Source organism: Arvicanthis niloticus, chromosome 23 (genome assembly GCF_011762505.2).
Source record: "Arvicanthis niloticus isolate mArvNil1 chromosome 23, mArvNil1.pat.X, whole genome shotgun sequence".
NCBI lineage: Eukaryota > Metazoa > Chordata > Mammalia > Rodentia > Muridae > Arvicanthis > Arvicanthis niloticus.
In genome coordinates, this window is record NC_133430.1 from 17,237,200 (window position 1) to 17,259,260 (window position 22,061).

Below are 22,061 nucleotides of genomic sequence, written 5' to 3' on the forward strand. Positions count from 1 at the left end.
TTCTGTCGGGGTCCTGGCCTTTGTTTTGGGTTGAGGCTTTGCGGGTAGAATGTGGCGGAATGAAAGTGGGCTGTGTGTCTCATGGAGATTAGAACCAGGAGCCCAGGATTACCCTCAGTAATAAACCCTGTTCTGTGCACATCAGGCCAACAATCCTGCAGCTGGAGCTGGTTTTTAGCTAAGGCTGCTGTGGCCCAGCGTTTGCTGGGGGTGGAGTTTGTGTTGTCATAGTTACCCCCCCCTTCTGTCTAGTCACCACCTGTCCATCCAGTTCAGGTCTCTCTTCTTCAGGATGCCTGCTGGCTACTGTGACCTCAGCCAGCTTGTGGCTTTTCTCTCCCTTAACTACTTGTTTCCTATCTGTGACACACAAATTAATGTATGGCCTCCTGGGTAACCGTTCCCACATGTGTTCATGTGGGTCTCTTGTGAGATAGTAATCCCTACAGGGCAGAGGTCAAGAGTTCCACCTCTTCTGTGGTGGATGGCTCCCTAGTTCTGAGCCTGCTTGCCCTTTCTCCCATACAGCCGAATTCCAAGTCCCGTTGTAGTTGCATGGCCAGGTAGGCCATTTGGCTGTGTGAAGTGTATTGTAACACAGCTACCTTGCTTCTGGGAAGCCCTCCTGAGAGGAGCTGCCTGCCTGCTTGCCTGCCTGCCTGCCTGCCTGCCTGCCTGCCTGCCTGCCTGCCTGCCTGCCTGCCTTCTTTCTTTCTTTCTTTTCTTTCTGCAGAGCAGAGAACTGACCATGGCTTCAGCCTCCACCCAAATGGCACTGAAATCAAAAGTACCCAGGGTCACAACACCCTGTGCCGGGGCTCACCTGGCTTCTCATAAACCGGAGTCTCTGAGTTGCTACTTTTTAAGGTTTTGTCACCACAGTTGAGCATAAGTCTCTGTGATGTGTCCCGTAGCCTGCCACTTGTTCTTAGCATTGCTGGTACAGGATACCATGAACTCAATGTCTTGAAAGTCTGTGGCATCTCCTGTTGACTTCTAGACTCTGGGATCCCTTGCATTCCATTTGCTGAGAGACCTGGATTCCCAGTGACTCCTTTGATCCTGTCTGCTCACCCTCGGGTACCTGGGCATCTCTTGACTCTTAAACCCTATCTGTCCACTAGTTGTCTGAGTTAGCGAGGTACTTGTGTCAATCGGATAGTTTGCCACAGAGGGTCTGTGTGTTCAGACCCTCATTTGCATGAGCTGCTGTCTTTGCAGCAGTCCACAGAGGGGGATGGGGTAGGGTGGTCCACAGGGGACGGGCTGAGAGCCCAGCATCTCTGCACAGGAATGGGTGTTACTGATGGTCCTGTTGAGGGTGGTTGCTCTACCTTGATCCTGCCAGCCATCAGCCATCATTCCTGTCTTCTTCCTAGAGGAAAACTGGTATGTATTTTGGGGCTGGAAAGTGGCCCTTATTATGCTTCAGATTCTCTTTAATCAGTTCATTTTGGTGTTTTTGTGGGGTGTGTGTGTGTGTGTGTGTGTGTGTGTGTGTGTGTGTGTTTGAGAAAGTCTCACTATGTAGTCTCTTATTGTCTCTCTTCTTGGGGAGGCCAGTGTCAGTGGACCCAGGATGATACCTAACCTGGGAAAGAGAATGGGGGTGGCTTGGCTGTGTAGGTGTAAGGTTGTCTCCTAGGGCAGTCCTATACAGAGCCAGCAGCAGCCTCACCCTCTGACTGGGCAATTCTGGAATGCTAACCTCAGGGCATGTCCAGCCTCAGCAGTCTGACTGTTGGGGAGAAAGCCCTTTCCCATCTCAACAAGCCTGGGGCTACTGTGAGTGGCCAGCTGGAGACTGCGCCAACCTGGCTTACCCAGTGGTGGCTGATCTGGGAGGACGCTACCCTGTAGGTGGAGTAGGCCAGACTTTTACTATTTTGTTTTCTGCCTTTCTTGTAGGCGGCAGCTTGTGGTGACTAGTACTGGCCTTGCAACACTCTCTCTTTACAAGCAGGTATCTTTTTTGTACCCAGCAGGCAGTGTCTCTTGCTGATCTCACAGTGGGGAGGACAGGAAAACTGTATTTCATTCACATTGACCCCCTGGTGCCCCTTTGTGAACAGGGGGAGGCTCAGCTACACTTGAATGAATGATGAAGACCTGAAGGAATCTAAAAGTGAAGCAGCTGAGTATGCAAATCAGAAAATGGAGACCGAGGTGGGGAGGCAGGTGGCTTACAGAAGTCCTGAGAGAAAGCTTAGGCCTGAAATGGTCTGGGAACACGGGTGCAACTGCCTCAGAGAAGCCTGGCTTGTTTATCCATCTGCCTTTCCTTGGATCTCCATATTTGTGTCACCAGTCACCGTGACCTCAATGTTGGGAGGTCACACTCCACGTGGGGGTTACTAGCCGTGCACTAGGGCTCATAGCTTGTATCTTCATCTGTTCCTCTATACTTCCAGTAGAATGTGCAGCCGGAGTGAGCTGGCCATCCACTCCCATGCCTCACAGAAGCTCATGTGGCGGGCTGTCAATTATTAGGCCCATAGTCTTCTCATGTCATCTTTGGGCTACAGCTGGAGGAAGGAGTCCACCTGCTGCTATAGCAGGGATGGGGTGGACCGCCGGCTCCTTCCCAGTGGGTTGGGCTGCACTGAAGCAAAGATGGTGTACTTAATGACCAGGCCCTCAGCTGGCTGGCTGTGGTACCATGTGGCTGCTGGTCTGACTTTTCTGAGCTCCTTGAAGGCGCTCTTTGACCCTGGCTGTCTGCCTCAGACTCACCTAACCCACAGCTGATGGGAACAGGAAGGAAAGGCCCTTGGTCCTCAGGTAGCAGCTGGCTCAGTGTGCCCCGGCTGAGGGACAGTTTTTAATCCCTGTGAGTAAGATCCACAGTTAGGCTATTTACATCCAGGGTGAACATGCTTCCTGGGGAGCGGTGGGCCCTGAATTAGATCATTTGGTGGTTGACTCTCCTGAGTGCTGGGCTGCCATTGCCACCTTAGGAGCCCACAAGCCAGGAAGGGAACTGCAAAGTGTGGCTGGTTGATTCACAAAACCCAGGGCACAGCTTTGTAAGCAGTGAAGGTCGCACTTGCCCACGTCCCCTTAGCCTTCAGTACCACATACCGTTATAGTCACCTGTCACATTTGATTACATGGAGGGGGTGACACCATACCTAATTCCTGGCTCGGGTATTGTTCAGTCAACCATAGCACATTCTGCTTTTGAGTTCAGATTTGGCCTTAGAATTCCCCCCCCCCCTTTTTTTTTTGAGATTTAAAATTTATATTCTATTTGTATGGGTGTTTTATCCACATCTGTATTCTGAATCATGTGTATGCCTAGTGCCCAAGGAGACCAGAAGAGGATGTTGGATTCTGTGGAAGGGGAGCTACAGACAGTTGTGAGCTGCCCTGTGGGAACCAAACCCAGATCTTCTGCAAGAGCAGCCAGCACTCTTAACTGCTGAGCCATCTCTCCAGCCCCACTCAGGGTCCTTACCCTCCAGAGAGCCATCGCCAGCCACCTCAGCCTAAAAGCCAGATGTCGAATGCCTTGCAAATGCTGGCTCACCTGAGGGGTCTTTGCTCCTCAGAGCAAGGGATATCGGACCACAGGAGCCCATGGCAGATGTAGTTGGGCTTCCAGAAGCTTCTTCCGTCTGGGCTCCTCTCACTTGATCTTTCTTTTGCCTGTAGTTCTCATTCCACATCTCTTCCTGCCTCACACCCCACATCACACCCCTGGCCTGTGCAGTCCTTATTTCATCTGCCGCCCTGCTACCCGTGACTCAGATCTACTTCTTCTCAGCCCCTCCTTTACCACAACATCCTGCTGAGCCCTGAGCTGTCAGAGGGAATCTCTGGATCCGCCTCCCCCTTTTTTGGAGACATTGTCTAACTATATGGTACAGTCTGGTACCTGGTCTGTATATGAGGCTGACCTCAAACTCACAGAGATATGCTTGCCTCTGCCTGCAGAGTGCTGGGATCAAAGGAATGGATTTTGTATTGGCAGGTGGCAAGTGACCTAACTCTGGCTCCACCTTCCTAATTTAGGACTGAATAAGATAATGTGGTATCTGCTTGGTTACTGGCTCCTTAGGTAAAGTACCCTTTGTACTGGAGATAGGCAGTGTGTGTCAAGGTCCTATGGCTCCTTTTTGAACTAGACCAACCTCCCTTGTGGCCATCTCTGATCAGCCAGTACTTGGTAGGTGTCTCCCAGGGATAGCAGCCCTAAAGCTGATAACATCTGTTGAGATTTCACTTCCTGCCAATATATGAAACTGGTTTTTTTTCACTCCTCCCCCCTCCCCCCCCCCCCCCCCCCCGCTTGTGTCAGCTCTGTCCTGAGCTGTCCTCCCCAGTTTCCTGCTAGAGACAATATTCTTGGTGATGGAACTTTCTTGCTATCTAGGTGAAATGTCTTCTCTTGCTACAAACTCCTGTCTTTGGTGGAAAGTGGCCGATTTACAGAGATTTACCCACAGGGTGGGATACAGTGAGGGGACTGTTGGAGGGTGGACACACAATCCTGCTCATTTATGCACTCTGTTTCTTTCTGCAGCCTTTGTCATTCATTCTCCCAAGCACAGACTGAGTCTGGCAGCTGTCACTCAACCACTGCTGTATACCCTCCCCCACTGAGCCCAGACTAGGCCCTTCCATTCTCAGTGGGTGTTCCACTAGCCCTGGAGAGTCGAAACTACCCCTAATGATACAGGCAGGTGTGTGTGTGTGTCTGTGTGTGTGTTCATGCTGTGCGTGTGTTTTTCCTCATGGGTTGGAGAGAGAAGAAAGTTCCAGCAGATGGACTTGTTCAGCCCTCCTTCCTTTCTTTGCCTGGCCCAGAGGGATGGAGACCACTGTGAGAACATTTCTGTTTCTGAAGCTTCAAGAATGGAATTGACACCTTCCCTCTCTATACACAAGTAGCCGTGGTCTCTCTCTGTCTTCAAGGACTTCACTTTCTGGGGGCACGACCTTGGATCTTCATTACAGTCAGGCTTTGCTGAATCGGTGCAAGAGGCAGGGACCATCTGTAGCTCCAAGTATTGTTGGGAATGACACCTGGCAAAACCCGAGGTTGCCAGAGTGGCTTTGGGTTTAGTCAGCTCTGGCTGAGGGCCTGATTGCATGCTGAGTATGGAGTTTGGTCACCTGTGGGTTAGGAAAAACACTTGCTTGTCTGGCAGGTGTTCTGAAGTTGGCAGAGAGGCTCTTACAGACCAAGATGGGGCACTCCTTGGTGAGTCACACTCTGAGCAGTGGCTCATACTGGGGCTCTGGAGGGGGAAATACATTACTTCAGCCTTGGGGTTGGAGGACAGGGCTGGGTGCACCTCTGCATCTTGTTTGCTCTCTGTTGCCACCTCCCCTGTCACAGACCCAGGCAGCCTACATACCTGCACATCTTGGTTGGTACCTGTTCTTTTTTCCTTGTCATTTCACTTCAAGGCCACCTCCCTCTTAGAGCCTCTGACTTAACCCCTTCTATTACTGGAAGGAGACATCCAAGGCAGTGCAACTATGAAGAGGTTTATTTAGCTTACAGTTTGTGGGACTGAAAGCCCAAGTCCAGGCAGCTGTTTTGTATGCCTAGTGGTAGGGGCCGTCACAAAGGCAGGAGTGGAAGAGAAGAGATCACATAACAGGCAGAAAGCAAGTGAGATTTAGGAGTCCCTTGAGAACTACCTGATGGCCTCCCATTCATTCAGTTCTGTCTCTTAAAGTTTCCACCATCGTCATTGCCACACTGGAGACTAAGCTTTCTTTCATGAACCTTTGAGGATTGCACACTGTATCCAAACCATAGCTGGACCCCCCTGCCCCCCCCCCCCCGTACTCCCAGCATCCTCTGCCCAGCAGCCAGCTGTCTTTGTAAAGGTTCTAGGCTTGCTGGAGGAACTGCCTCCATCTGGCTGTGGGCTCTGAGAACAGGTCCACCCACATACCCAGGCTGTCCTCTCTGCTCCCTGCAGTTTTTACGGTTTTTGGTTTTGGTCCACAATCTCCGAACAGGTATACCGTGTAACTCCCAGAAGGCACCCAGAAAACAGAGAGGCCAGCATTAAATAAAACCACATATAACACATTTCTCTGCTTTCTAGATGCTTGTGATGGGCGGGGCCGGGGAGGCGTTGCTATCCCCAAAAGTATTAGTGGTCTCAGGGTACTTGAACGGCAAGGTCTAAGCTTGTCCTGGTGTGTGGAGTGATACTTGGTGGGACCTCGATTCCAGCTCACTTTAAAGCTCTCACAGCTCCTGTGTGACACGGGCTGCCACCTTAGCTGGAGGCTCCTGGGCACTTGCTGCTGCTCTTGCTCTGGACCCCAGGAATGAAGAAACCAAGGGTAGTGTGCCAACTGTGGTGGGATGCGGTAGTTGGGGTGGTACCACCTGCTGGGATGTAGGAAAGGCTCTGCCTTGGTCACTGAGCTGTGGTTGGTGGAATGCTCAGGGTAGAAGGTGTCTACTGGGGTTGGCCTAGACCCTCCCACATGACATGAAGTGCCACTTCACTGCACCCTGGATGGTATGTGTCATGCTTGTCTTAGCCAGCCCTGAAAGTTGCATTGTCCCCTGATAGGGGGCAGGGAAAGGGCAGATTCATTTTAACAATCCAGTCTCCAGGGAGCATTCCCTTTCCTTGCTTTCTCACCAGGGAAAGTCTTGGCCTTTCCTGGAAGCCCAGAGATCCGCCACCTGGTTGACAAATAGTCAGATCCCTCCTGCTTTTAAGATTGGGCTCCTTGTATTACTCCTTCTCCATCCTGTAAGCTAACAGTGGAAATGTTGGTTAGCAGAGAATGGGACAGCCCTGAAGTGTAGGACACAGCTTTCTCATCTCAGCTGCACAACTCTGTCCTTCCTTTCCCAGGAGGCTTGTCATGGTGCAAAGTAGGGCCTCATTGCACACTCTTTGAGCGAAGGCTCTGTAGTGTGATGTAGAGAGCCCTAAGGCAGGTTCCAGTGGGAACTGGTTCTAGACCCAGATTTTATTTTACTTGGGCTTGTTTTCTGGCTCTATAGGAAGAGCTGTAAAGCTGTTCTGACTTGAAATATGGATCCTTGGAGCTGGGGAACAGCTCAGCAATTAAGAATGGACAGTGCTCTCAAAGAGGATCCCAGTCCAGTCCTCAGCATCCATATCAGGTGACTGGCAACTACACGTAACTCCAGCTCCCACACACCTGGCTACACACAGGCACACGTATGCATGATTAAAAATAAGACTTTAAAAGGTAGTAAATTCCTCATATTTCCTAATGGTGGTTGGACTTTTTGTTCATGGATGAGACCTGCCACCCCTACACTTATGGTTGTTGATGACATCATTAGAGAAGTTGGTCCCCAAAGCCCCCCTCTGGCTTCTTGTGACCAGGCGTGTATTCTCCTCATACAGGATTCCCTAAGCACTTTCACTCTGCTCTGATTCCTGAGCGTTAAACGGACAGCTGCCCAGAGAGCAGCCAGGAACATCACACAACCTTAAGGGGGAAGGGCAGGCATTTCTTGGGATCACTTGAAATGTCCTTGGGGTCCATCCCTCCTGAGTTCCTTGGGCTCCTCCTGATGGGTGTGCAGTTGCTTGCCTGTCCGAGCAGACAACACTGGGGTCCTAGTGTAGGATGATGTCACACCCCCGTCGTCTGCCCCCAATCCTCTCCCCTCCCCTGCTTCCATTCTGAAGGAAGTGGACTCCCTTAGAAGCTCGAGGCCTGTTCTGTTACGTGGGCCCAAAAGGGCCGCTTGGTTTGCCTTTCCTCATGGTGCTGGCTTTTCTAGAGGCCCCTCCCCTACAGTTCTCTTTGGTCAGCTCAGAGGTTTTGTCTGTCTTTCTGTCCATAGGGAACAGGCCTGGTGCTTGGTTCTCTTCTGTCGGAGGAGGGTTTCTGGTGACTTGGTAACCCCAGACAGGCCTTAAAATTGCCTTATCCTAGAACACAGCTTGGCCTAATTAGGGAGACCTGGGCTGCCATGCTTGTTCAGATCGGCTGGTTTCGGGCCCTGGGGACCCTGGATTAATTGAAACGAGGTGGAACAGATGGATTGAGTCTATCAGCAGCGCTCCATGGCAGCCTCTTCACACTAACGCACTTCATTACCCGCCGATTGTACCAGGGCTCCTGCTCCAGTCAGCAGGGGCTGTGTCAGGACTGGAGGCCCCTGTGCAGATGGAATTACAAGCTCCTGGTCCCCCGGGTCATGCTTTAAGCAGGTGTCATGGATAAATCACTGTTTTATGTTTCTTCGCTGCAGTTAAATTGGAAAATCGTGGTCCTGTCGGCAACAGTCTCCAAAAGCTCTCTGTGGCTCATGATTTTGGGGTCAAATCCCTATTGCCCTCTCAGGAGTGGCAATGTGGGAGGCATGCTGGCTGAAGTGGCAGTCTGGAAGTGTCATGTCATAGTGATGGTATGAAGCAGGTGTCAGCTGCAGGAGATGTTCTGGTTTGGGCCATGGGGAGATTGTGTGGTGCTGGACAGGCTTGCTCAGTCTGCTCCTCTCACCCTAGTTCCTCTTAGGAAATCTCTGAGCAGCAGGTCCCACAGACTGTGTTGGTGCTTCCTGTCCTTGCTACCACATAGGAAGATGGGAGGAAAGGGACAGGAACCTCTCTGTGGCTGGGTACTTCTAGTGAAGCGATAGGTAGTGTGTGGGAGCTGTGTTGGCAGGCAGCTTTTGTTTTGCAGTGTTGTTGAAATGCAAGGAACCCTCTTGGCCAAATCCAGGTGAGGTGTTTTGAGATGTAGCATGTGTAAGAATGTAGATTGGTGGTACAAGTGTCAGGCCACCAGGGCGCAGATGACCCATGTTACATTCCTCCCAACTTCAGGTCTCTGTGGGGCTCTGTTCATGCCACACTGGGCAGAGCGGTACCTCGTTCCTAGAGAAGTTTCACAGTGGGGCCCTGATGGCGTTTGTAAACCAGTGAGGCCATTCCTGAGGGCCGTCACCACGGTAGTGTGAGAATTGAGGAGTAATCCTTGTCTTGCTTCATATGCTCTAAAGATGATCACATTCGGAACTCTCCAGTTTATAAAGCACAGTATGTTCAAGCCAGCGTCACAGATTCACTTCGGAATGTATCTTTTTGCATTTATATTCAGAATTCCATTTATAGACATTCTCATGGAAAATTATAAAACATTATAAACTATTTCTTTTTTTTTTTCCTCCCACTTTGAAATAGTTCATCTTTTGCTAACAGCTACAAGCTGTGAATCTTAAGGAAATAGTGAGAGATTGTGCCAGGTTTAAAGGCATGGGTGATAGATAACTCTGCACAGAAAAACAGTTGGATTTTCAGAGTTTGATTCCTCATCAGTATGGGAGACAGAAGACACCTGCATAAAAGAGGCTTTGTAAGAAGCTGTAATGCAAACCTTCAGGAATATTTTCTGACTAAATTTTCCCAGCTGTCACTGTTAGAGGCTTTTTGATGCCTGAGTGGGGAGCTGATTGACAAGTAAAATGTACCATGTAAGTGGCAAATGGAGAATTAGAAATTGAGACAGAGAGACAGAGGGGAGCAGGCATGTGGTCTCGGCTGAGATTTGGGAGCTGAGAAGGCTCTGCCAGGTGTTTCAGGGTTGTGTGTGGAAGGGCATCTCAGTGGAAAGAGCAGATTGTGCACCCTCTAGTATATTCATATTCATTCTCTCTCTCTCTCTCTCTCTCTCTCTCTCTCTCTCTCTCTCTCTCTCTCTCTCTCTCTCTCTTTGGTTTTTCGAGACAGGGTTTCTCTGTATAGCCTTGGCTGTCCTGGAACTCACTCTGTAGACCAGGCTGGCCTCGAACTCAGAAATCCTCCTGCCTCTGCCTCCCAAGTGCTGGGATTAAAGGCGTGCGCCACCACCGCCTGGCTAGTATATTCTCAATGTAACCTGGAACAGCTAGACTTTTCTCAGCCTGGTCCTTTACCTGTCAGACTCCTAAGCATCCTTCCAGTCCAGGCCATAAACCCCCACTGCCGCCGGGAAACCCTTGGCAGCACTTGGGCTGTGCTGGGGCTGTCTGCCTGCTTGCCATTCTCAGACACAGCAAGGTCTGCAGTGTGTGTTCTGTGTCTGAACCCAGAGAAGACCTGAAGGGTGTGCAAGCAGCTCACACAAAGCTGATGTCATTCATGTTCCCGCCTTCTAGTCTTGACTCTGACTGAGAGTGTGAGTAGGTCAACAGGAACACTCTCTGTGGTTTTGTTTTGCCTCTGCAGAAAGCTCCTGTTTTGCTCCATGGACCATCCCTATCTCCTTGGCAACGGAGAGCATCACTTTCCCCCTGCTGCCTGTGCAGTGGTTAATTTTGGGGGAGCTTTCTTCTCAATTCAGAATTCACAGCTGCTATGCCAGCTTACAGAGAGTGAGTCCTAAACCTATGTCCTTGGCTTTAGCATCTCGTAGTTTTCTTTCTGGACAAATCGTCAACCTATAATATTGAGTTTCTGTGTGCTGGAGAAATAGCTTAGCCATTAGCTGGCTCTCTTCCAGGAGACCCAAGTTCTTTGTGAGTACTCATACATGGTGCCTCATAGCCATCTTTAACTTCAGTTCCAGGGGACCTGATACCCTCTTTTGGACATCACAAGTACCAGGCATGCATGTGATGCACTTATATATATTACATGCAGACAAAACACCCATACACATTAAAAAAAAATGTAAGTTTCACTCAGGATGGTGGAGGGCTGTTCTTTCTATTTTTTATGAAATGGTTGTTCTTTTGTTTGACTCATTTTGGTGACAGGGTCTCACTATTTGGTCTTGGTTGGCCTAGAGCTTGCTTTATAGACTTTACAGATTACCCTGGAGAACAGTGAATAGAACATTGCTTCCTTACCTCTTTTTGAGAAAAGTGCTTGAAAGTTCACTGTGAACATTCTGTATTTCAGTCTCTCTTAAAGTTTCCCCCCACCCATTAAACATGTATCTTAACAGCATCCATTCGTTAGATGTCCATTCAGCTTGCTCTTTGGTTTGGTTCTGTTTTGCCTGTTTGAGGCAGGATCTTGCTTGTGTAGCCTAGGTTGGCCTTAGACCAGGGCAGTCTTCCTCCCTCAGCTTTCTAAGTATTGGGATGATAGACCTAAGATCCACACCTGGTTATGTTCTTAGAACTCTTACAGTGACTGCTAAAAACCACAGATCTTGAAACTGCCAGCTGGGGTCATAATCCAGGCAGGGTGTTGTTCATAGTGCAGGCACAGATGCTGTCCTAAAGCCGTCAAAGCTGGAGTGACAGGTGCCCCCTGAGAGTGTTTTGGCTGCTCCTCTTGGTCTTAAGCAATTAATGAGATCCTATATTTTGGATTTGAGGCCCAGATTGGCATGGTAGAAAGGATACCTTTTTATTTTTACAATATAAAGCACTTTCCCTCTGGTTCCTCCCTGTGGCTCAGGCTGTTTCTGCAGGATGCAAACACACCCTCCACTGACCCAGATTTGGGAGATTGAAGCAGTTAACTTGCCAGTAGGTCATACCAGGATTGGATTTAGTCCACTTTCACTTATGAAAAAGGAAATCTGGGGTTTCCACAGCATCTTATGTGAGGCAGTGACAACAGATCTCAAGCATGGTGGGATAGTGAGGGGAGGGTAGAAAATCTTACCCACCACACTGGGTAGTGAGGGGGTTCTCTCTGGAAGGACAAATTGTCAAGCCTAAGACTATGTCTAGGCTTGTCCCCCATCCCCATACCAGGATGCAGCTGTGGTATTTTGGGGTGGTTTGGTCTGGGGGACTCTGGAGAACACAGTGCTGGGCTATACTCCAGCATCAGCCAGCCCCAGTGCTCACAGCCAGCCTGGGTGGGACCAGGTGTCCAAAGCAGACTGTGGCAGCCAGTTCACAGTGGCTTTCTGTTCTGAGTGCCAGGCAAGGCGGCCTCTCGTCAGCACCCTGCTCACGTCCCCACTAGGCTGAGGGCCTGGCCTGAAGGGAGGCTCCATCACTGTGGGAGCCTCCACACATTTGCTAGACTTTTGTTGGGGAGGTCAAAAGTGCAAGGGAACTCAGGGGCCACCGAGCGCCTTGTCACCTTTGTGGGTGTCCTGTAACCATCCATGGCTGTCAGAGACATGGCTGGTGCATCAGGGGAGATGAGTTACTATCGTAGTTCGTTTGGATTGAAAGAGCAGGTCTTCACTTAAGTGCATTTGGAACAACTAGGGAATTGAAATTGACTTGTTCAGTTGTAAATTTTATGAACATGTACAATTCAAGTTTTTCCAAATTGCATAGCAATTGCAGAATGATCTAAGTGTAAAGTACACTCTGGATTTCAAAGATCCTTGAAAAATAATGTAAGATGACTCAATAATAATTTTTATCTCAAGGTTTTTTTTTAAATGATTATATTTAGATACACTGGGTTAAAAGTATTAGGAAAATACTTTTGCTTTTATTTACCTTTTTAAAGCTGGCTTCTGGAAAATTTGGAATTCTTATGTGCCTCAAGTTACATGTTATTGGCAGGGCCGACCTTTGAACCTGTGCTCGAAGGAGAGTGATGGATGTTTCTTTAGGGGAACTGGTTAATGGCCCTTGGGCATTTTCCCCATTGACTTGGTTTTTAGGAGACACCTGGTATTTTAAGAAGAACCACTTTTTAAAGGCCTGTTTATAAGATATTAGGGTATTATTATTAGTTCTTTGAGACATTGTCTTGCTGTGTAGCCCAGGCTGATCTGAAACTCACGGCAGTCCTCATACCTCACCCTTGTGACCACTGAAATAGGCGTGCCTCCTCTCCCCCCACCACCCATGCCATTAAACAATTTTTTACGTTGCATAAATAACGCTTTTCTTGAGGGAAATTAGGAAGTAGTGATTAACTGAGGCGACGCCCCAGTTTTGAAAGACTGTTTTCCCAACAGCACTTTCTAATGATACTTTGCTTAGTGTTAGCGAGAAGCTTCTCAGAGACTTTACAGAGTACCCTGAGAGCGGTGAAGAGAGCATCGCTTCCTATGATCACCTCTGTTTGAGAAGAGCGCTTGAGGGTTCAGAGGCCTGGACAGGGTGGCAGGAAAGCCAACGGGGGCTCAGAAGGGGATGCAGACAGTTGTCAAGGACAGTCTTGTTCTCCCAGGGTAGCTTCATGCTGGGGCCCGCCTGGGCAGGGTGCTGCCTAACAGGATGGGCGTGCTGGCCAGAGAGAACCCTGCTTTCCAGATGTCCTGTTTGCACATGTGTGGGGAGAGCTTCGTGTGTTTGAGATGACAGCTTTGGTTGGCGAGGTGACGTGTGAGCCCAGGTACTAGACAGTCCCCACTATCACTTCATGGTTCTGAGATGGTTTTGAGGTGCTCGGCTGTGGGGCTAGCCTACTGGCTAGTTTTATCTCTCGAATGCCAGTGGGAAGCCTGCTGAACACAGCCAATGCCTCCCCTTTGTGTAGCAGAGAAATTCCACTCAAGCTGCATCCCAGAGGAAACACTGTCAGAGGCATGAAGCTTCCCTGCTGTGCCACCCACTCCTCTCCTTGGGTTCCGTAAAACTAGATTTCTCTGTGTGTGTGTGTGTCTGTCCATGTCCATCCGCCTGCCTGTCCATTTGTCCATCCATGCATTTATGCACATGGAGCCAAAGGTGATGTTGGATTTCTTCTACCACTCTCTACCTTTTTTTTTTTTTTTTTTTTTTTTTTTTATTAAAAACAAAAAACAAAAACAAAAAACCTCAGAGTCTCTTACTGACTGACTGGCCAGTGATCTCTGGAGACAGCTTGTTATTGCTGCCTGCCCCTGTTGCCACTGCCACACGCATGTACACACACACACAGTCACACACACAGATAATATCCTCTCTGCCATGCCACACTTCTTCACATTGGGGATCTAGACTCAGGTCCACATGCTTGTACAGTAGGCACTTTACCCACTGAGACATCTCCCTAGCCCCCAATTGTATTTTTCTCTTCCAGTTTGTGAAAAGCAGTTCTAAGCTGGGAGGAAGGCAGGCTCTGTCCAGCCCAGGGGCCAGGACAGAAGTGAGAGACCCAAAGATGCTAGGCTGTGACTGATGGCCATGTCCTGCCTTCTTTCAGTGCACTCCTGTAAGGGTCAGGAGGCAGCTGTCCCCAAGGCCACCTGACTGGGCTGAGTAGCCAGACGTATTCTTCTCTTAACAAAGTCACTCTCTGTGAAAAAAAAAAAAAGTAAAATCTCCTCTAACAAAATGTGCCCCAAAGCTTCATCTTGCGCTCAGACTTGTGGTCCTTAGCATGTTAATGCTCGGTGGTGTCTCCATTTTTTATTCTCTATTTTGTTTTAACTGCACCAGCTATATGAACAAAAACAATTCAGGAGAGCGTTTAAAAGCAAGTCAATCCTGGCATGCCGTTTATCTCCTCCCCAGGCTTCTGCATATGCAGCCATCGTTTCTGTCTGATGAGCAGGACAGAATGATTACACTCTGTGTTGATGGTTTATCCTATCATTTAGAGCCTTCACAGTTGCCATGTCGTGGCTGCAGGCTTCTCCAGCGACTTTATTACCCAGTGGCTCTTTACTCTTGCCTCCTCTCCTTAACGGTGCCTTTCTCTCTTTGTCTCTGTAGGAAGTTCTCCAGCAGCTGATCGTAATGAATTTGCCCAATGTTTTGATGATTGGCAAAGACCCACTGTCTGGTGAGTGCAAGAGCCCCACCCCCACCTCCTGTAGTGCCTAGGCGATGCCATCAGTTTGGACAGCTGTTAGCCACAGTTCTGGCTACCAGCTTGGAGGCAGCTCAGGGAAACACGTGGTGGTTTTGGTACAATTTTAGAGAGTGGTTTATCGTCCTGAGGCTATAAGCCAAGCGTGCTTTCCTTCTCCGTCTTCAGATGTGCATGCAGAGACAGAGAAGGCCTGTGCTTTGTCCCTTCAGAGAGGACAGTTCTAGCTTTGGGAGTGGAAGTTGTGATGGTGTCTGTAGGCACTACTCTGTAAGTGTGGTATCAGACTCCATTGTGATGTGTGTGTGCCTAGATTGGGAGGTAAGCACCTTTAGGGAAGCCAGCGTCTCTCCTCAGGGATCCTGTGATGTTTGTGTATGTTCTGTGAGCGGTCCCCTATGTGGTCTCATGTTCTTCACTGGACTTAGAGCGCCTGGCCAGCAAGGGTTCTTGGACACTGCATAAGTCTATAAAGTGGCAAATCCTCCTACCACCTTCTGGGTGTCACGGGTAGTTCCCAGGTGACCCAGGTGGTATGTGGCTGCCCTTACACATGGTCACACAGCGGTATACAGTATGCACTCCAATTCTAGGGTGAGAGCTCCTTATGCTGGCTCCATGTAGTTCATTCTTTATTGAGGTGCTAAGACAAATAAGGGAACCACACCTGCAGGGTGGGTTGAGGCCAAGGGTCCTGAGACTTCACAGTTTTTACAGAAGGAGTCTATCTCTGTGAGCTACTCCTTGGCCTCGACAGCCTGGAGTCTAGCTGTCCTTTCTCCTGATTGGGACAGTACCTAAGTTCTCTTAAAACTGGAGGAAAAGTATACCCAGTGACCAGCCTAGGATGTGACTTTTAAAAGAGCCATTTGCTCCTTGGCGTGTTCTTGGGAGTGTCAGCAGCAGCTTCCTGGTACAGTAGAGGTAGGCAGGACACATTCTTTTTGGCCTCTAGCTGGTAATATGCCCACCTGTTTTTGTATTGTACACTGAAAAAGAAATATCCTTGACACTGGACCATGAGCATCTGCACCAGCATGCCCTGGTAGCCCTTCCATGTCCACCAGGTTGCTTGGTGGTTCCTGCCTGTGAGGACCCTCCCCATACCATCTCATTGCATCAGCAATAGGAAGGAGCCTTTGGTCCTCCAGACTCCAGCTCTGGCTTTGTCCAGCCACCTCTGAGCCCTAGAGAAGGTTAGGACCTTAGAGACTTGTATGGTGACCCTGGGGAAGCGGGTTGCTTCTCTGAGAACTGTGTTGTCTTCCAGGTTGATACGGGGCTGGTGTTAGCCAGGAGACAAGTGATGGCTTGTAAGGTAGCTGTGCCAGCAAGGGCTGCCGTTCTGTCTGCTTTGAGGGCAGAGGAGGAGCTGGAGAGTGCTCCTGTGCCAACCTTTGAACACATTTAAAAGTGTGGAAATGACAGTGTGCTTCTGGGTGTGTCAGTGCCATTCCCATTTATAGGTGAGGAATTTAGTTATGCACACACCCTTGTCACTAGGCTGATAAGCAGAGCAGCTGATTGGCCTGAGTTCGGCCTGTGTCACACACCCTGTCCCAGCAGTTGCTGGCATTCAACCTTTTTGACCACAAAGTTGGTTAGATCAGGGTGCTGAGGAAAACGTCAGTGGTGAATGGATCAACACATTCTCTTTGCCCTGCTGAGCCACTCCCCCAGCCTTCTGCTGCCCCCAAATCTGGATGCCTTTTTCCTCTCTCTTCTCTTCCTCTAGGCCTCTTACTCATACCAGAGACAGATTGTCCATGTCAGGGAAAACAGTCCTCTGTGGGACTAAACCAGAATACCTGGAAGTAGATTCTTTATACATCTACTGAGCCATCTTGTTAGCCTAACCCACCTTTGTTTGCATATTGCTGAATTCCCTCTGTTTTAAGTGTATAGTTTATGTGACTGCTTTTTCCCACAAGTCTACAGAATTGTGTAACCCTCCCCTTGGTCTATCCTGAGAACATCAGGGGAAGCTGCTTTTCAATGTTTGTCAGCAGGTGAGGTGAGTGGTCCCAAGGGCCCACTGTGATACATACCCAGTGCACACCCATTCCAGAGGCTCTGGCTCCAGCTCCTGAGGAGAAGTGATGCGAGACAGTGAGCATCAGATATTAAAGCAAAGAATGACACCCACACCTAAGCTCAGCTGCCTCGGCAGGGCTGACTGACTGCTAGATAGTGGCCTCAGCAGGCTGCCTTTGAGGGCAGCGATGGCCTCACCATGATGCATGGATAGGCAGGTTTGACGGGGGCTCTCGAGGGGTTTTGAGAGTCAGGGAGGATGGCAGGAGACATCCGCCAATAAGAAGATACAAACAAATCCCAGAGGCAGAGAGACATATTTATGGAATCAAATTTTCAGTTTTAAGTTTTAAAAATAGATCTGTGAAGCATTTTGTGGTTCCTTTTAAACAAAGAACAGAGTTAGCATTGAAAAGGAACCATGGCTGCCCCAGAGTAGAGAGAATTCCTTTTTACACTCGTTCTGTCTCCTGCATCTAATGAGGGGCACACCTGAGCCTTTTTTGGCAGATGGTTCACACCACACTGTTAATCATAGCATTCTGATGTTTGACGTTAGGTTTGTGCTGTTGGCACATGTACCACAATGGAACAAGGTCACTGATCCCAAAACAGTACGATTCACTGACACACCCTCCTGGCGCCATCGACTGCTCTTCTCTCCCTTGCTACGACTCCTCTCAGGCACCCACAGGGCAGCCTGTCAAGTCCTTGCTCCTTGAACCTCTTCAGTGCAGCCCTCCTGGCCTCTTTGCCCCATTTATCTTGTCCTGCTTTCCCTTCTCCCCTAGCTCCTTTGAGCAAACAGTCTATCTTATACCCCAGTGTCTCCATCAGAGCCTGGCATGAACTATCTGCTCAACGAACACAGCCACAGCCTGTGTGTGGGAGACCTGTTCCCGCCCCTCCATATGCTACTCCTTTAAGCCCAGCTTCCTACAGCTGTTTAGTCACAGACTTGGGTACATAAAAAAGGTCATCCGGGTGATGTTTAATCCCTGCTCGGTAACAGCTGTGTCTCTTCCTTAGGCCAGAGATGGCCTACAGAGAGAGCCACACTATATTGCCAGCTGCATATTCATCAAGCCCATTCATTTGGTTTACTGGTGAGACTGTTCTGCAGGAGCCTCGTGAAGACCAAGGGCTTGCCCCAGCTCTGACTGTAAAATGACGTAGAGCGGTGTGTACAGCACTTGTGGTTTCTCAGCAGCCAGGCCTGTCACTGTGCCACACACACACAAGGACTATATTTGTCTGACAAGAAGCCAGAATGTTAGGAAATTAATTTCTTCGGTGCATCATAGAACAGTTTGGGAGAGAGCTTGTTTCTTCTTCCAAGGCATGTATCCAAGCACAGTAGTTATTTACAGACTCATAAATTGCTGAGGTCATCTGCATCGGCTAAACTGGAAGGGAAGGAGCCATGAAGTTTAGAGGCATGGAGGTCAGTAAACACGTTTAAATCCGTACGCTATGCAGATGTTGTGGTTTGGGGTATTTGGCCATAGGTCCTGAGCAGGACTGACCACCACCATTGCTGTGCTCATTCTAAATTCCAGTTCTGATTCCTGGGGTCTGTGGAGGTGTTATGACCCCATGTGTGTACTCTGCAGGGACCTGTCTATGAATACAGCTAGAATTCTTGGGCCAGCTGTCAGTGGGGCTGGCCATTGGTCCCCAAGTGTTCCGTATATGGCACTTGAACATAGGTCTGCAGGAGCAGATGTAGCACTTGAGGGGCTCAGAGTAGTCTGTGCATAGCTGTCCTCCTTGGTTGGCCACAGGCCTGGTTTCTGACCCCTCCCAAGGAGACCCAAATGCCCTTGCATCTTTTTTCATCCTAGCAGGCTGCCCCTTGGCTGGAGCCTTGCAGAAGGAGCTCAACACAGACCTCTTCCCCAGAATTTGCTGTTCAGATGGTCACTATATGGAACCAGTGAGCCGGAGCCATAGAGAAGTCCCCAGTGTATATTGGGGCAGGGAGGTTATAGAGGAGACTCCATAATGGAGGTCATCCCCTCGTGCTTCTCTGTGTAGATGGGATGATTAATTTTACCCAGGCAAGTGGGGAGTGCTGGTGTTTGGGCAGGGATTTGATGAGCTCTTAGCAGAGAAGGCAAATCATGCTTGCTTTCTGTCACAGAGCTAATACTTGAGATGACCACCTCTTACAGGGGTCATGTTATTGGGATGCTGCCATTGCTTTGGGACCTTGAAGCATATGTTGGGGCAAAACCGCCCACGATAGGGCCGCAGAGCAGAGGAATAAGTGACCAGGGTCATGGCATGCCTAGGCACACAAAATTTAGACCTTCTGTTAGGTCCTACCATTAATCTGCTTTGGGACCAGCCCTTCAACACATGGGCCTTTGGGGGACATCCTCCATCCAGACTATAGAGGTGAAGAGGGGTGTCAGAGGTGGGAGGAGATCGGAGTTGGAGATGTGCAAGATCCAGCAGCCCTACTGGGAGGAACGCTCCAGGCAGCCATGCCTCTTTGCCCTCTAAGGGAGCAGCCCTGAAGTTCTGGATCCTCACACAGCTCATGCGGAACAGCCCTGCACAGCTAACTGAGGTACCTAGATGGATGCGCTCGTTCTACAGGCTACCTCCTGCAAGGGCCCAGGCGCTGCCTGTCACCATCCACCTTGTTGATAATACCTAGGTTGCTCCCCTTAGAACTGAAAGGGCCCTTTTCCTCCACGGCTGGCTTCCTGGAGTCCTGCAGTGAGATGGATGGGGCGGGTGGGGTGGCGAGGCTGTTGAGCCATTCTTGTGCCCTTTTCTAGCCTATGTTTTAATCTTATTTATCCAGGCCTGCATTTGTTCTAAGCCTGTTTGTATATTTATTTACTACATTGACTCTGTGTGTGTGTGCGTGCATGTGCGTGTGCCCGCTCGTGCCACAGTGAATGTAAGATCCGACGATTGCTCTTAGGAGCCAGTTCTCTTTCCATCACGTGGGGGGATCTATCTCAGGTTGTTACGCTTGGTGACAGGCACTATTACTAACAAGCAGCGTGCTGACTATAAATTGGAAAAACCTTTAGTTCTTGGAATGGGGAGAGAGAAAATGTAAGCGCTAATGGTTAATATTTGTTAAGTTGATTCGATTGGGACCCACGTGTGTTTCTGAGGACATTTTCAGATTGAGTCTGAGACTGAATAAAAAGAAGAAAAGGAAGAAGCCAGTGAGTGCCACCGTTCATCTCTCTCCTTCCTGACTGCAGATGCAGCGTGAGCAGGTGCCTCACTCTGTCTCCACATCTTCCCTACCTTGACGCGGCATATTCCTTCAAACCACGATTCTGCATGCACCTTTTATCAAGTTGCTTTCACCAGGTTCTTTGTCACAGCACTGAGAAAATTAGCCAATACAGTCAGTTTGTAAAGTCCCCCTCTTGCCAGAATTTTGATCACTCTGGTATCTCCCCTTTGATCCTTGAGAACAGCAGCTCAGAAAAGCACCTTGATGTTCTGAGGGACATGTTGTTAGCTTGCTCCTGGCTTTCCTGCTGCTTGCTAGTTCAGAAATGTGTGCCTTCTGTCAGGCTCCAGTGCTGGCTTGATGGCCTGGACACTAGAAGTCCATGCCATGCCTCCTAGGAACAGTTGGAGCTTGGTTCCCTAACACGCTTGGGCCAGCACAGTAGTCCAGGGCCAGCCCTCTGGCCAGCAGGGCCTGCTTAGAAACCAGACTTTGTTTAGTAAACTTCCTGGAGTTTCAGAGAGAGCCCCAGCTACCAGCACCATGGCGGCTAGCAGTTCGGCTCTCTGTGGCTGTGAGCAGTCGAGTCGGAGGAAGAGAATGAAGGAGGAGATGTTGTTTGTCAAAGGTCTTTGTCTTTCTCACTGATGTCTGGGCCTGGGCTTCTCCATCTGACTCTGTTCCTGCTGCATGGCCCTCATCTCTCCTGGGCAAACTCTGTCCCTCTCTTATTTGCTTGGTGAATTTTCTGTCAAGTTTGCATTCCAGGCTGGTAGAGACAGGCTAGGATGGTGAGGGTGTCCTAAGGGGCTTCTGGTTTCAAATTGGGGACAGCTGTCTTCTGTCCTTTGTGGTGGTGCCAGGGCACTCAGAGGCATAGGGCAGACTTGATATAGAAGACAGAGAGACACCAGGATGGAGGGGCAGCTGGTCAGGTGCACTTGGGGTACTCCTGTACTATTTCATACGGGCATGAGGCGGTATGCCTACCCTACCAAAAGTGTATAGTTGATAATGTTTGTTGAAGGACTAAATAAAAAATAGGGGATTGAATGGTCACTTCTGCGCCTGGTGGGTGTCATGTATGATCACATTCTGAGGGTGAGAAAGCTCACAACCCCCTGCCCCAGAATGTGAGGCTGCTTCCTATCACTGGAGTGGGGCATGGATGGTGGAGGTTGTCCCGTGCTCCCACGCATGAACACTTGTGCATGATTTCATGGTAGCGCCATGGAAGGCTATTCTATCTAAATAATATAAATAGTAATGATACTACTAATAAATAATAATACATGAGTTTCCAGAAAGGCCCCAGAGCTAAGCTTCTTGGGTGAATCTCTAGATGTACATGGGGGACTATTGATACCATGTTCAAACTGCTGTTTTTACAAATAGGACAGCCCTGTAATCATGATTATGAAATGACTGGTTTTTAACTACAATACCAGGGAAAGCAGTGTTAGTGGGCCACCCTCGCATGTAAACCCAGAGGAGAGCGGAATGTAGAATTACCAAGAAAGACATCTATCTGTGGAAACCAAACCTCCTATCTTAGCAGTTGATCTTCTGCAGTAGTTGGCATCAGTCAGCCAGCAAATGTGGAGGGGCACTTGCATAGCAAGTGCTGGGGTGCCAGAGAGGAGGGAGGAGGAAGGAGCTGCGGGTTCAGGAGCAGATCTTAGCTCTGACTCAGCCTCCTCCTCCTCTTCCTCCTCCTCCTCCTCCTCCTCCTCCTCCTCTTCCTCCTCCTCCTCCTCTGTGAGATGGAGATGCTGCTGCCGTTCTTTCAGGACTGTTTGGGGGATAACACAAATGGTAGCCATAGCACTTGGTTCTGAAGTACAGTGGTAGTGCCCATTGGTACAGAGGCTGCATATCTGCAGGCTCAGGCCAGTAGGCCAGTACTCTGTCTGTGTACTGTGTGAGTGTAAGGCTGACATGTCCCCCTGACCCCCCAGCCACCCCTGCAAGCCTGGGATTTACAGTCCTCAACCTGCTGAGTTAGCAAGACAGGGTCGAGCTGCCCTGCTGTTCTTTGACCCTGTCTCCAGATTCAGTGCGTCCTTCCTGCCTTCCTCCAGGCTGAGAGTACAGCTAGGGCAGGGAGGGCTTCTTTAGAAAAGGACGCTTGCTAGCCTTGCCTGCTCCTCAGCCATCTCCTACAGGTGACCCGGTTTATTCAGGTTCTGAATCTCAACACA

At 49.5% G+C, this 22,061-nt stretch overlaps 1 protein-coding gene across 2 annotated transcripts in view; it reads left to right on the forward strand.

Moving 5' to 3' along the window:
- The window catches only part of Ccdc88c (coiled-coil and HOOK domain protein 88C), a 118,187-nt gene that overhangs the window by 31,039 nt on the left and 65,087 nt on the right, over positions 1 to 22,061 (forward strand). Inside the window, exon 4 of one of the 2 annotated variants that reach the window (XM_076921398.1) lies at positions 14,522 to 14,591. In XM_076921398.1, the coding sequence (XP_076777513.1) occupies positions 14,522 to 14,591 (70 nt within the window). Of the gene's footprint in view, positions 1 to 14,521; positions 14,592 to 20,374; positions 20,489 to 22,061 lie in introns of those variants that run through there. The other variant, XM_076921399.1, reaches the window with a different exon arrangement.